At 39.0% G+C, this 12,627-nt stretch overlaps 1 protein-coding gene across 1 annotated transcript in view; it reads right to left on the bottom strand.

Annotated features, from left to right (window-relative positions):
• The window catches only part of SH2D4B (SH2 domain containing 4B), an 81,232-nt gene that overhangs the window by 64,889 nt on the left and 3,716 nt on the right, over positions 1 to 12,627 (bottom strand). The window contains exon 2 of the mRNA XM_088130187.1: positions 160 to 319. Coding sequence (XP_087986313.1) covers positions 160 to 319 — 160 coding nt within the window. The remainder of the gene's footprint in view (positions 1 to 159; positions 320 to 12,627) is intronic.

The following is a 12,627-nucleotide window of genomic DNA, read 5'->3' as shown; positions in this document are numbered from 1 at the left end:
CTGAACCCTGGTAAGATATTATCTCCAACTGAGATTTTGGGTTTTAAAAACTGAGTATAATTTTCAGAGGAAACATTATCTAACAGAGTTCCAAAGGAATTCTCATTCTATGGTATTTTTGACAGCACTTTCTAGAAGTGATTTTTTGCAGATGCTCACCATAGTTCTTCTGCTTCCTTCTGGGCTCGCTGTCTGGCTCTTTCTGTAAGAAGCTCCTCTGAAATTTGTTCATATGGCTTGTCTCCAGGAGCCTCTCCCATAATCCAAACCCAGACCTCACCATCAGCTCCCTGAAGCCACTGTACGTGTTTCCTGTTACCTGGAAGAGTCATTCAAACACTTTGCCAAAATTGTGACTAAGAAAAACAAAGCCCATTCTGCATTTCAGTGAGGGAAAGCCCATTGCCTTCATGCCCAAAAGTACCAATTGGTGGCAACTTATGCCCTCTCACACAGCCCTTGTGAGCACATGAGTTGCTTCACAGAAAAAAAGAGGACCTCAAAAGGGAATGCTAGCTTCAATGCTTGCCTGTGTCATTTAAGTGTCACACCGCTACTGAATAAGCATTAGGGTCAGCAGAAGGCCTTGTGGAATTTACTCTGATGTTTCAGTGTTGTGAGCTAGCATTTGCCTTTTGATAATGACACACCCAAATTCTCTTTGTCAGCTTTACTCCCTCCTGTTCCTGGCTCCCATTTAAGTTGTTTGCTATCAGAATGCCTCATAGGCAGCTAACCTCTCTGAAGCTACATTATGCTGGTTTCTGACCAGCCAAGAGGACACCAGGAAAGCTAAGTGGAAAACTGTTGCTTTTGAAAGGCAGATACCTTTATCTACAGAAGCTGAGCATACTGAGGGTCTTTACAGGTAACTATGGGCATGTCCATACCCCCAACAGTTGGCTTCCTTTTTTTCCAGCCAAAATGATCTTCTTCACACTCAGTAGCCTTCAGCATATTTTATTACCGCTCAGCTCTAGTCTGAATGGTCAAAGGCAGGAAATCAACAGAATTGTGTTCTACAATATTTGGAGAGTACTAGTTTTCCTCCTTCTTGTTGTAAGATGCTCAGACTGTCCTGTCCTGTCTTGTCCAACTTAGACTTGTTGTGGAAAGGTTTGGGAAGGTCCCACCAACTCAGACAACCACACAGTTGGGAAGGGAGTTATTCCCACTCCTTTTGTAATCTCTCTGTTTCCTCTTTCAATGTAAATATTTATTTATTTATTTATTTATTTATTTATTTATTTATTTAATTTGTCCCCGCCCATCTCCCCACAATGGGGGACTCTGGGCGGCTTACAACATACTAAAAAACATGAATACAGTTAAAAGTTAAATATACTTCCAATCTAAATATAGCATTTCTTCCCTCAAGAAAATCTGGATAGGTTGTGACTATATGTGGCAGTGAACATGGAATAACCCAGAAGAGACTTTAAAGGACTGGACCACAACTATTGATAACCAGAAGAAATGCAGGTACTGCAAAATTTTCCAAATTTGCCAGATTTGCACATTCAGGTTCTTGCAAATACCTTTCCCAAAGTATGGGAGATTTGAATTTATGTCCATATTTATGAGGGTGGAAAAATAAAACACAAGTTGTACTTAGAGTCTGCAATGAACCTGCTATGTGCTGATTGGGTATGGGCCACCATGTGTTTTAAAAATACCTGCTTTCTTCAGTTTGTGATGTAATTGTGCATGTCTGTGTATTTACTTGACTACTTGGATTAACAAGGTACCAAGTATGCAGTGGCTCTTGATAAGGACTCACAGTGACTATCTCCTGCATTCTTAAATTATAAAATAAAATTCCCCACTGTCTCTACTGTCACAAGCTAATCTTTTTCTGGATATAGGCTGATATGATAAACTTGCTTCCTGTATATAAAAATGTGGTTGCTTTAAAATTGGTTCCCAGAGAAAGAACACAGTTATCACTCTTTTTCATATTAATCCAGGCTTTGTAGAGATACATAAACACTTTGTTACACCTTGCCAATTTGTGATTTCTGCCATCTTTTTCAAGTTACATACTTTCTTCTATTTTCTGATCTGTGGATTAGATGAACCTTGCTGGGAAGAGCCATATGCAAATGTGGTGTCCCCAACTTCTCTATTTGCCAGTCAGCATGGCCTTAGACCTGAAGGACCAGATCATCACAAACTCTATTTATGTGGCTGCTAAGAGTCAACAATGACTTGAAGGTACATAATCAATCAATCAATCAATCAATCAATCAATCACCATAGATGCACTGGCTCAGGCTTATAAGAATTGAAATCCAATACCTTTGGAGGCCAACAGGTTGGAAAAGACTCGTTTATATGTATCCTCTTATGTCTTTTTCCAAGAATAATGTCACTGTAGGTCAAGTTTTTTTCAATTATTGTTCATGTGTATCTACTTTATTCAGCTTCTGACTTCCTTTCCAATACCTTTAGGATTCATTAGCTTTCATCTTTGATGAGACATATTTGTGGATTCGTGAGCTCCTTTTCATGCCTTAATTATGCTTTTATATTCTTTGAATTGGGCAGTTAATCTGTTTCTAGTACATAGGAACTGCCTTCAGTTTTCCTTCCCGCTGCCTTTTGAAAATTTCATTCCTCCATATGTTCTGTTTATTTTATGACTATTATTAATCATTGCTGTTTTCCTACCTAGATTGTGTTAGCTACAGTTAGCTCTATGGTTTAAAATTCATTTGCCAGTTGAATCAAGCAGTACTTCTCCAAACTTCTAATCGTTGCTCAAACTTTCTTTCCCCAAACACACTCATCTTTTTCTTCCTTATTCCTACAATTCTCATATCTTCCTTTATATTATATTGCTCTCATATTGTACCTTCCTTTACTCTTAAACTGATTTATTCTTCTGTACATGTTTAGAAATACAGGAATGGACACTTTCAGAATTCTGTTGATAATGAATCTATTTCTGTACACTCACTCTTATGCATTATGGTTATAAGGGGAAAGGAAATGATAAAGAAGAGAATAAGAAGAAACTACATGGGTTTGTACATGGTGAACACCAAAACTGTATTAACCACAGATTGTTGAATAAGCCTCAATGGCGGGGTTCCATAGTGCACTAAACTATGAACTGTTTTTCAAACCATGATAGCTATGTTTGCACAAGACACTAGTCCAGCATCAAATAAACCACTTTACAATTTTGTGCAATGTGTGACCTCCGGTTACTGACCTGAGAATTTCAAAAGAGCTTAAAAGGAACCCCTATGAAATTTGTAGAACAGAGCCGCAGTTCATGTGGTAGTGACTGAGGCTGCAGGAGTTAGATCACAAAAGATCAGTGTAGAGTAAATATGTGTAATTTCATCCATAACTTGCAAATCTTCAATGCACTGAATAATTTGGGCCATTTTGAAGTCTCTATATAGTAGCTCTGTGAAAACAATAAGGCCAATTATGTGAAATATTTGATATTTGATAGTATATATATATATATATATATATATATATATATACACACTGTGTTCCATGGGAGAGGAAATGTTTGTTAGGACTTCCATCCCAGTTAAATGAAATTTTTGCTTCTGTGCATTCAAACTATCATTTAACCTGTCAGATTTTGTTTGTTTGCTTAATAAAAGAAAATGTTTGGATTCAAATAAATAAATGACATCTGGGAAACATATGGCTAATCAATGAATATGTGGGGGTCACACAATAGGTAGGTTTGAGCAAACTTACAGAACTGGAAATAGTTTAACTATACAGTGGAGTAAATGTGAGAACAAGACTCTTTATAGAAATTCATAATGCAGTTATTGCCATTATAGATGGCTTTGCAAATGAACAATATCTATAGATAGATTAGTATTAAGCAGTACTGGAAGTATGAAAGTAAATTTCAGATCTGTCCTGGTGTATTCCACATCTCCTACTCTGGCTGTGAAAAATGACAACATTAATAATGCAATTTCTAAAACAGAGGAGCTAAGTGAAACCTATTACCAAAAAAAGTGAATTGTACCAGTAAGCTTGTTGAATTTTCACTATTTTGAATGAATACTTCCAGATAAGCAGAAACAGAACTTTATTGGAACATTATGAAAGAATTCACAATGGATATGGATTAATGTTTAGAGTTTGACTGTATGTTCTGAATATATTCAATAATCGTCTAGATCTCAAAATTATTTCAGGGAAAACCATTGATAACTGGATACTTCTTCTTTCAGAAGACAGTATTCTCAGAAACTCCCTGCCTTTGAAATAAATTACAAAGAAGGCAGTTTTCAAGAAATGGTTCTTTCCTTTTACAGCCAAGAAAACCTGGAGACAAATACATAATACTTCGGAATTACAGTATTCCAAAGTAACCTTTGCTCACAATTGATTTAAAAATCATATATTGATGTTTGCAAACATTACTATCAATACGCTAAGGAATTCAAAGTTCCCTTTCAATCATAATTCTCCAAATTTTTTAAAACCTGTAAATGTTTCCCACCATGGCTGGAATCCTACGTCTATTTATGAAGGAGTAAATACCATTGATCTCAAGGGGAATGATTTAGAGTGGTATGTGGAGTTTGGCATTATACCTGAATCCAGATAAAGAAGAAAGGCCAATATGTGTTAGCAAAGTCACAGACGGGCAATTTCAGATCACATGAAACCTGTTTTAATCTTTGGGTTAGTCCAGCCTAGATGCTGATTCTCTCTTCCACTATCTCGCAGGTATTCTGGTCCCAGGTATCACAGCCAATACCTTGAATCCAGCTAACTAATTAAAAGTTGCAGTAATCCAAGCGTGTAAGGTTTAACCATGTAATATCCAAACCTAGTAACACACAGAGCCTTCCAGTAAAGGAAAAAACCATCCTCAGTTCCTGATAAAAAGGAAAATGAAGAAACAGAGAACTATCTGCTTAATGATGAATTGCTCTGAGTGACAATGATTTTAGCCCATATCACAGAAATAACACTGTGGCAAATGCAGCACCAGCTTTCCAAGGCTATGACTAATGTAACACGGAAAATGCACCCTTAGCATTGCTTGTAAATGTACAGAATCCTAGCGCTGGAACCATAATATTTGCCTGTGCTTTTCCAGTGCCTTCTATGACAGATTAATAGAAACTGCTTCTGGCTGAAATTCATAGCAATGAACTCCAGAAACAAGGCCTTAGAGAGCAATACCAAGTTCAAGATTCTGCTCTTTAAGAATCATTCATCTCCAATGAACTGCCCTGCGTAATACAGTGCCTACCAGAAGCTGAGGTTGTTCTTTCCAAGCTCATGTTCTCAAAACCCCAAGATTTCTTTTAAAATCTCAGATCTTGCAAAAGACAAAGGTTAATGCACAATGGACCATGCTCAGATTATTTTCTTATGAAGATCTCTGGAAATCTGCACGCTCCATTAGCACCATCTAGATATGTCACGTGGCAACTTTACACATCTGGAAGGAGTCACCTTTGTGCCAAATCACTATTGTTTTTCCAAGCATTCTCCTTCAACTGAAGGAAAAGAAGTAACTCCTTGCACCTTCTACTAAAACTTACTTGCTTGTTCCACCAGATGTGGTCAGTGACCTTTTAAGCACAAAGAAAATTGGAGAAGGAGCTAACTGAAAATTTTAGGCAGAAAAGCTGCAGAGGTATCTGTAAGTAAATGGAATGAAACAGTTCCCAGATTATTAATAAAATGTTTCAACCTTAAAATAGCAGAACAAGCTGTAGAAGAAGGAAAGGAGCTTGTGCTAAAATCTAATAAAGCCCTGTTTGGAGAGAGAGCTTTGATTGTACAAGAATCTAGTCAAACTCAACGCTAGCCTGTGGTCCATGAGATACATCCTGGGCCTTCCACTTGGCCCAACTCCTTTCTGATTCACTCAGGAAAGCAATAGAAGGACCTCTGTGTGACAAGTTAGCATGGTTTGCTGAATTTTTCCAAGAAGTTCATCATTCTTACTTGATGGTATGGTCATCATATGGAAAACCATATGCTTATGAAGTGCACACAAATGCATACACATACTTTTCTACAAGTCAAGAGTTGTCTTCTGCTGCTTTGCCTGCCTGCCTCCTCTGGCAGTTCAATCAGCTGGAAGAAAACTCTGTGTTTGCTCTGCACATGCACAGAGGGCTCCTCTAAGCGATGGAAACCGCTGTGGAAGGATTCCAAGTGAGAAGAAGTGCCTTGACAACCCATAATAAATGTTGGCACTCTGGACGTGCAAGTCAGTACTGAACGCAGATTCCTAGGAAGGGAAGGATAGCCAAGACTGAACCCCCAGTACTCAGAAATAAGAGCTGCAGCAGAACCAGAAGCTATATAGGATTGTATCCATTTCTAATGGCCCCTTATACTCTGCCCTCTGGCCATTTCCATGGTTGATATATGTATTTGGCAAACAGCAAGCCCAAAACAAATTGGCAAATTGTTGCATATGCAGAACATAAAGTGTTGATATCTAGTTGTCAGTGCAGAAGTCTGAAAGTCCCAGGGTGCCCCACAACCGGTTTGCTTCTCTGTTTAAAGAAGGAAGTGGGCAAGTGGCAAACACCAGTATAATTAGACATTTTTAGACAACGTGAGCGAGCCTATTTCTAGCCCTGACAGAAGTCAAGTGGCTACAAGAGACATGCATCTCTCATTTGATGCCTACATTCATCTGCATTCCTGCTGCTAATTAAAAGCTATCTAAAATAACTGGAGCTGCAGTTGATGAAATATTGCTGGAATCAGCTTATTGCAAGCAGGCTCATTTATCATTGTTTTTAGCAATTATGGCACCCCTGACAAATCCCAATTGTTAGCCATCTTCTCTGCCTCTAGAAATTGATTCCTTTTTGCAGAAAGTCTATTGCAAGCCCAACTGGATATCGCATCTCAGAAACATACCTCCCATTTGACAAAGTTGCAACACTTAGCCAAATGCAGCATTTAGATACTTTTCCATCAACCTATTGTATGGCAGATTAATTGCTAATTTAATTACAGCTTAACTAGATTGTGACTTAGGAATCTCTGAGAAATTAAAGCACTTCTAGACTTAATAGAGTTTCCTGATAAAAATGATGCAGGAAGCTCATATAATGTGGTGCTTCTCCCCACCTCCCATCCCCAATGGTTAGCGGGGATTGTTAGCGCAGAGGGCTTCTTTTACTATGAATAAGGACAATCCATCACAAATAGAATAAACATGTATAATTATTTCCTAAGTGTACAGTCACAAATTCTACGATCTAATTTTCTGTAATGTGTAGATTAGCAATCTGAAACTTGTTCCACAGTTATGGATGTCCTCCTTCTAGAGACACATTAAAAATGATGATGATGATGATGATGATGATGATGATGATGATGATGATGATTGTCTTTGTAGTACTTAGTTAAGAGTCACTGGTCTGAGATGGGTGGCTATATAATTTGAATGAATGAATGAATGAATGAATGAATGAATGAATGAATGAATGAATGAATGAATGAATGAAACAGGCTTGCTTTTTTGACCATGACCTGAAGTATTTTGACCTCTAAGAGCCAGAGGAAATACTATATCTGATGATGTGGTGACATCTCTAGTTGTAAAGCTAAACATATTGCAACTTTTTTGAGGAGGAGAAGACTCACTATGAGGGATCAGTCACAAATGCATAGCACAAGCCTGCCAGAACCCAACTGGAAATCTCCAAATTCCCACTCCCTTTACCAAAGTTCTAGGGTATTTGTCTCATCAACTCAGAGAGTTTCACTTGAGGCAAGTAGCTAAGTTTCTACCACATATTGGATTGGAAAGATTTATTTTATACATTCGATTTTATTCTCCGCCCATCTCCCCCCAATGGGGAACTCTGGCCAGCTCACAAAGTACATATAGAATCCTAACAGTGAGAAACAGTGAGAAATCTTACAATTAGTGCTATTATGCTATGTGACCAGCAGGGGTCGCTAGGGGGTCATCCGGGCTTTTTTCCTCCTCCGTAGATCATCCTCACCGCTCGCATCGATCGTCGCTCGTGCCGGCTGCATTCGAAGTTCGGCCAGCACCGGTATTTTGCTCCCCGCGCAGCCCCGCCGGTTCCTCCCATCTAAACGGGAGTCCCCATTTATCTACTTGCAGATGGAATAGCTTTCGAACTGCTGGGTGGGCAGGAGCTAGGACAAGGGACAGGAGCTTACCCCGTCCCGCGGAGCCGGGCTCGAACCGCTGGAGTGCCGACCATTTATGACCGGCAAACTCCAGCGTTATTAAGCCCTTGTGCCACCGCGTCCCTTTTCTCACATTTTCCTGGAAGCAAGAGGGGGGCAGAACAGGAGACTTTCTAGGACTTTCTAAGCCTAGGACTAGGCTTATCAAAAAAATGGCTCCAGTTTTTCCCTTTAGGCAGGGTCATCGGGCTGAATAAATTGTAGGTAGGTGTGGTTCTAGTCCAAACCCAATACTGGAGTAACATTTTTTTTAAAAAAAATTTATATATATATATATATATATATATATATATATATATATATAAACAAAGGGAGAACTTGGGGAATAAGAAGCTTAACTAAGATACAGGAGCTCTAGATCTACATATTCAGGCTAGCATTCATAACTCAGGAACTAGACAGGCAAACAAAGAAACAGAGAGACAGAAAATAACTCAAAACCACACAACTGAGCAAAGCAGCCGTGAAAAGAAATAGATCATTCGCTGACAGTTCTGCCTATTCATTCCATGTCAGCTTTACCCTCCTGGTTCCAGTTTCCCAGGGCTTTGGGGCAGAGAACCTCAGCTACAGGCCTGGTCATAAAATAGGTTCTTCCAGTCCTTCCTTCTCTCAGGACCTGCATCCAAACTGGAATGGGGGGGGGGGGAAACTTCTAGCTGTCCCTTGCAGCTTAAATCCCATCCTTGCCTTCAAGTGGAAGAAGACCTGAGACTTGTGGAGGCTATAAAGTGCATGGAGTCACTAACAAAATGAAGGCCCTGTCCTCCATTATACTTGCAGAGCCTTAAAATCTATTTTGCATAATTTTGGACCAAAAGGGGGAAGAAAAAAAAAATGCTAGTAAAAATAGGTTACTTTGTCATGAATGTTTGTATTCCAGGAGCCACACAGAGAGTATGGTCTGTAGCCTTCCTACCCTTGGTCTGATCTGAGAGTAGCTGTTTGGAAATATGACAGCTGCATCACTTTCAAGTCAGGTGACGCATTTTTCTTTGATCCCTACTGCTTCTGCCCTATTCTGCTCTAGTCCATTCCTGTGTCTTTACAATATCCTCAAAGTTGTGCTACAATTCAATTGTGTTGGTGATACAAACTCCCAGCTGAGCGTTGAAATGTGGGTAATAGCTGTTAATACTATAATGAATATGGAGTTTTTCTTGGACCCCTACCTCTTCCAAGATAAAGTCCTATTCCTGCACAAAATTATTAGGGAAAAGGATCAAGGATATCCCAGTTGAAATTATTCTAGTTCTCCAGAGTTCAGTACCTCATCTTTTTTTCCTATCAACCCAAACAATTTAGTATTGAAATAAGATGAATGCACTTTTTAAAGTATGGGGCATTGTAACTGAAAATACATTTTTATTATGCCATATATTTAGCACAAGTTTTATCTGGATAGTCTATGTATTTTTTTAAAAATGCAAGCTGTTCTGAGCCCTAGGTGGCTAGGCTAAGGATCCACATGAATAAGCATATAATAAGAATAGCCTGAACTCATATTAATAAAGCCAAGTTTTCATTCATGTTGTTAAAATGTTTCAAGCATTTTTCCCTGTAACATTCTGTGAGAGCTGTTTGTGCATTTAACATGCCCTCCATCAGCACTCAGTGATCTAGCACAGAGCTAATCGTGCCTCTCTGTCATACTTCAGGCAAAATGAAGGATTGAAACAAGTCTTCATTCTTCCAGCCAGTCAGCCCTTCTATCCAGCCATTTCTCCGCTCTCCCCCATGAACTGATACAAAAGCCCAAAAATGCTGCAGCAGAAATTTACACATTCTCACTGCTTAGGTACTTCCATTCTGAAGGAAAGGAGGATCTTGCTATCCACTGTTCCTTGTCCAATTTTGCTGATTTCCCATTTTCTCCCTACCAGCACCAGAACCAGGAATTAGAGTATTCAATGAGTGAGGACATATGGACAGTAAGAAGCTGCAGTAGAGCTGATATTTCCTGCTGCCTCTATAAATCAAACGTATTTAGCTTCCTATCTTAAAATACTGCATGATAGAACAATATCCAGACTGTATTCTGCATGAGTCTGTCAACATCACTGTGTGGATGAAGGGCATGATTCATCGTCATTATTTTTCTGGTCTTCCTATCCAGGGCTTCTAGTTCTGTCTGAGTCCAGTCCACTATTCCAGCTGTATGTCTAATGACTGGAATTGCCCAGGTGTTAATCGCCTTGATGGTATTTCCACCACTGAATTTGAACTTTAAGATCTTCTTCACTCTTCTGATGTATTCACTACTAATCTTATTGACTTCAGTGTGCTTGATGTTGTCAGCCTGAAGGATGACCAGGTATTTTTAGTGATCTTCTTATCCAGACTCTTGATGTTATTTCCATTGGGCATCTTGATTCTTTCAGAATTCACTATTTTTCCCCTGTTGATAAGGGTGGCACATTTGTCCAGTCCAAGCTCCATTGCAATATCTTGGCTGTATATCATTGTTGTTGTTGTTGTTGTTATTATTTTCAGTAGGAATCATTTGTGAATACCTACAAAATTATTCAATTAGAGCATTTGGAACTTTGGGAGTTAGAGTTCCTAAGTGACTTGTATTTTAAAAGAGATGGCTTAGAGCCAATTTGTGTTTTATTTTCCCTACTGAGGAGCCAATTTCTGCATATACAATACACACCACATTATTGATGAATAGCTCACACATGTATAAATTATGACCCTTGCAGGTGAAGTACCTGTAAGTAGGCTCCTAGTAAGAATTAGATTGTTCTTACAAGTATTTCCCCAGAAAATATTGCATTTCATATAATGGCATGCTATTCATAATTAAGAATGGATTTCAGAATAAAGAGCCAGAGGATGTGAGGTTCACAGATTTACCAAGCATTATGCATAGCATTCCTTCTAAACACAGGAGAAGTACAGGGCAATGTCTCTGTGATTGTATTAGCATCTTGCTCCTGAGATTTGAAGACACAAAGGATAGGTAAGCAGCAGCCTAGCAATGCAATACTAAGCTGACCCTTACACACACACACACACAGAGCAATACAATAATAAGACTCCTAACTTGCTTCCAGCATTTCAAAAGAACAGCAGTTCCAGAAAGGAAATGTCCCCACTTGTTCTGTCTTCCTTCTTTCATTCAGAAAAATCTGCTCATATTCCCCACTGTGTCTCTCTGCTTTTGTGTTCAGTCCAAATAGGGAAGACACACATTGTTTTGCTGTCCTGATTTTCTACTTGTCTTGGTCTTCTCTATGACACATTTGGTTTCTTATTTGGCAAGCACTTTCAGAGTAGAAATTGTGAGTAGCCCTGGCCAAGTATATCACCCAGCAGGACAACTCTGTACAGCTGCTGCATGGCGACTTGTGGTTTTTTAAAGACATTTTGCCAGCAAGATCCTTCACACATTTCTCAGATTTCAGGTTTTTCAAACCTTTCTATTTATTTAGTGTGTTAACAAAAAAAAATGTAGCAGGGAGACATTTTCTGGCTGTTTTAAATGATCAAGCAAAGGGCAGTTCTTGTCCACCGACATTCAAAGCAGACAAGCAAGGGCAAAGAGAGGATTTAACCTGTTCTAAGTAGGGGGCATGGTCAGCTTGAGATGTGAGATTAAGAATTCAGACTTGAACAGAAGGCCTGACAGAAACCTTACTGACAGGTATGGGTCAGCTCTCAGTACTGGTTAGTACTGGGTCAGCTCTCAGTACTGGTTAGTACTGGGGGCTCTCAAGCAGTGGATTGCAGCATGCTGGACAAGTCCCAACACAGGTTATACCAGAAGGGCTCAACAATGACCTTCAGGACCTTGGACAGTTCTAAGTATTGTTTCTATTGGGAGTTCTCAACTTTAAGTCACAGCTCTGGTTTCTGTCTAAAAAGTACATAGTATTTGTTGCAACTTCTTTACCAGATTCAGTATTTTTCTCCCCACAATGGGAGCCCCATAACATGCTGCCAGTCTTGCCCACTCACACACAGCAATTAATTTGAGGAATCTTTCACATATTTATTTCAAATGATTACTTTTGTCTTGAGAACCGTGCAGCATCTTGAGCATTAGACTTCAGTTGCAGCAATATTCCATGGCTTGCTCAGCCATCAGTCTCACCGTGGCTGGAACTTCTCAGCTCAAGAAGCATATTATAGAAGATAAATGGCAGATAAAGAAAAATGGTTGACGTACCAGGACTTATTGGAAAATATCAAGGGGAATTTAAAATCAAATCAAGAGAACAATTGATAGCAGAAGGATATAGTTGTCAATGGTTTTCCCATACACAGTTACTTGAAAGATTTAAAATGGATAAAAAGACTTATGATATGGAGCAAAGTAAGTCAGAATTTGAAATACAGTTTTGTACTGATGATAAACATATAATTGCTAAAATGTACAAACTTTTGTTGAAATTTGAAACAGAGGAAGAACAGGTTAAAGAA

Source organism: Python bivittatus, unplaced genomic scaffold (genome assembly GCF_059951505.1).
Source record: "Python bivittatus isolate LINGU-HERP-01145 unplaced genomic scaffold, Pbiv_v1 ctg000050_np1212, whole genome shotgun sequence".
NCBI lineage: Eukaryota > Metazoa > Chordata > Lepidosauria > Squamata > Pythonidae > Python > Python bivittatus.
The sequence above is the reverse complement of the archived record's forward strand: the minus strand, read 5'-3'. Positions and strand labels throughout refer to the sequence as shown.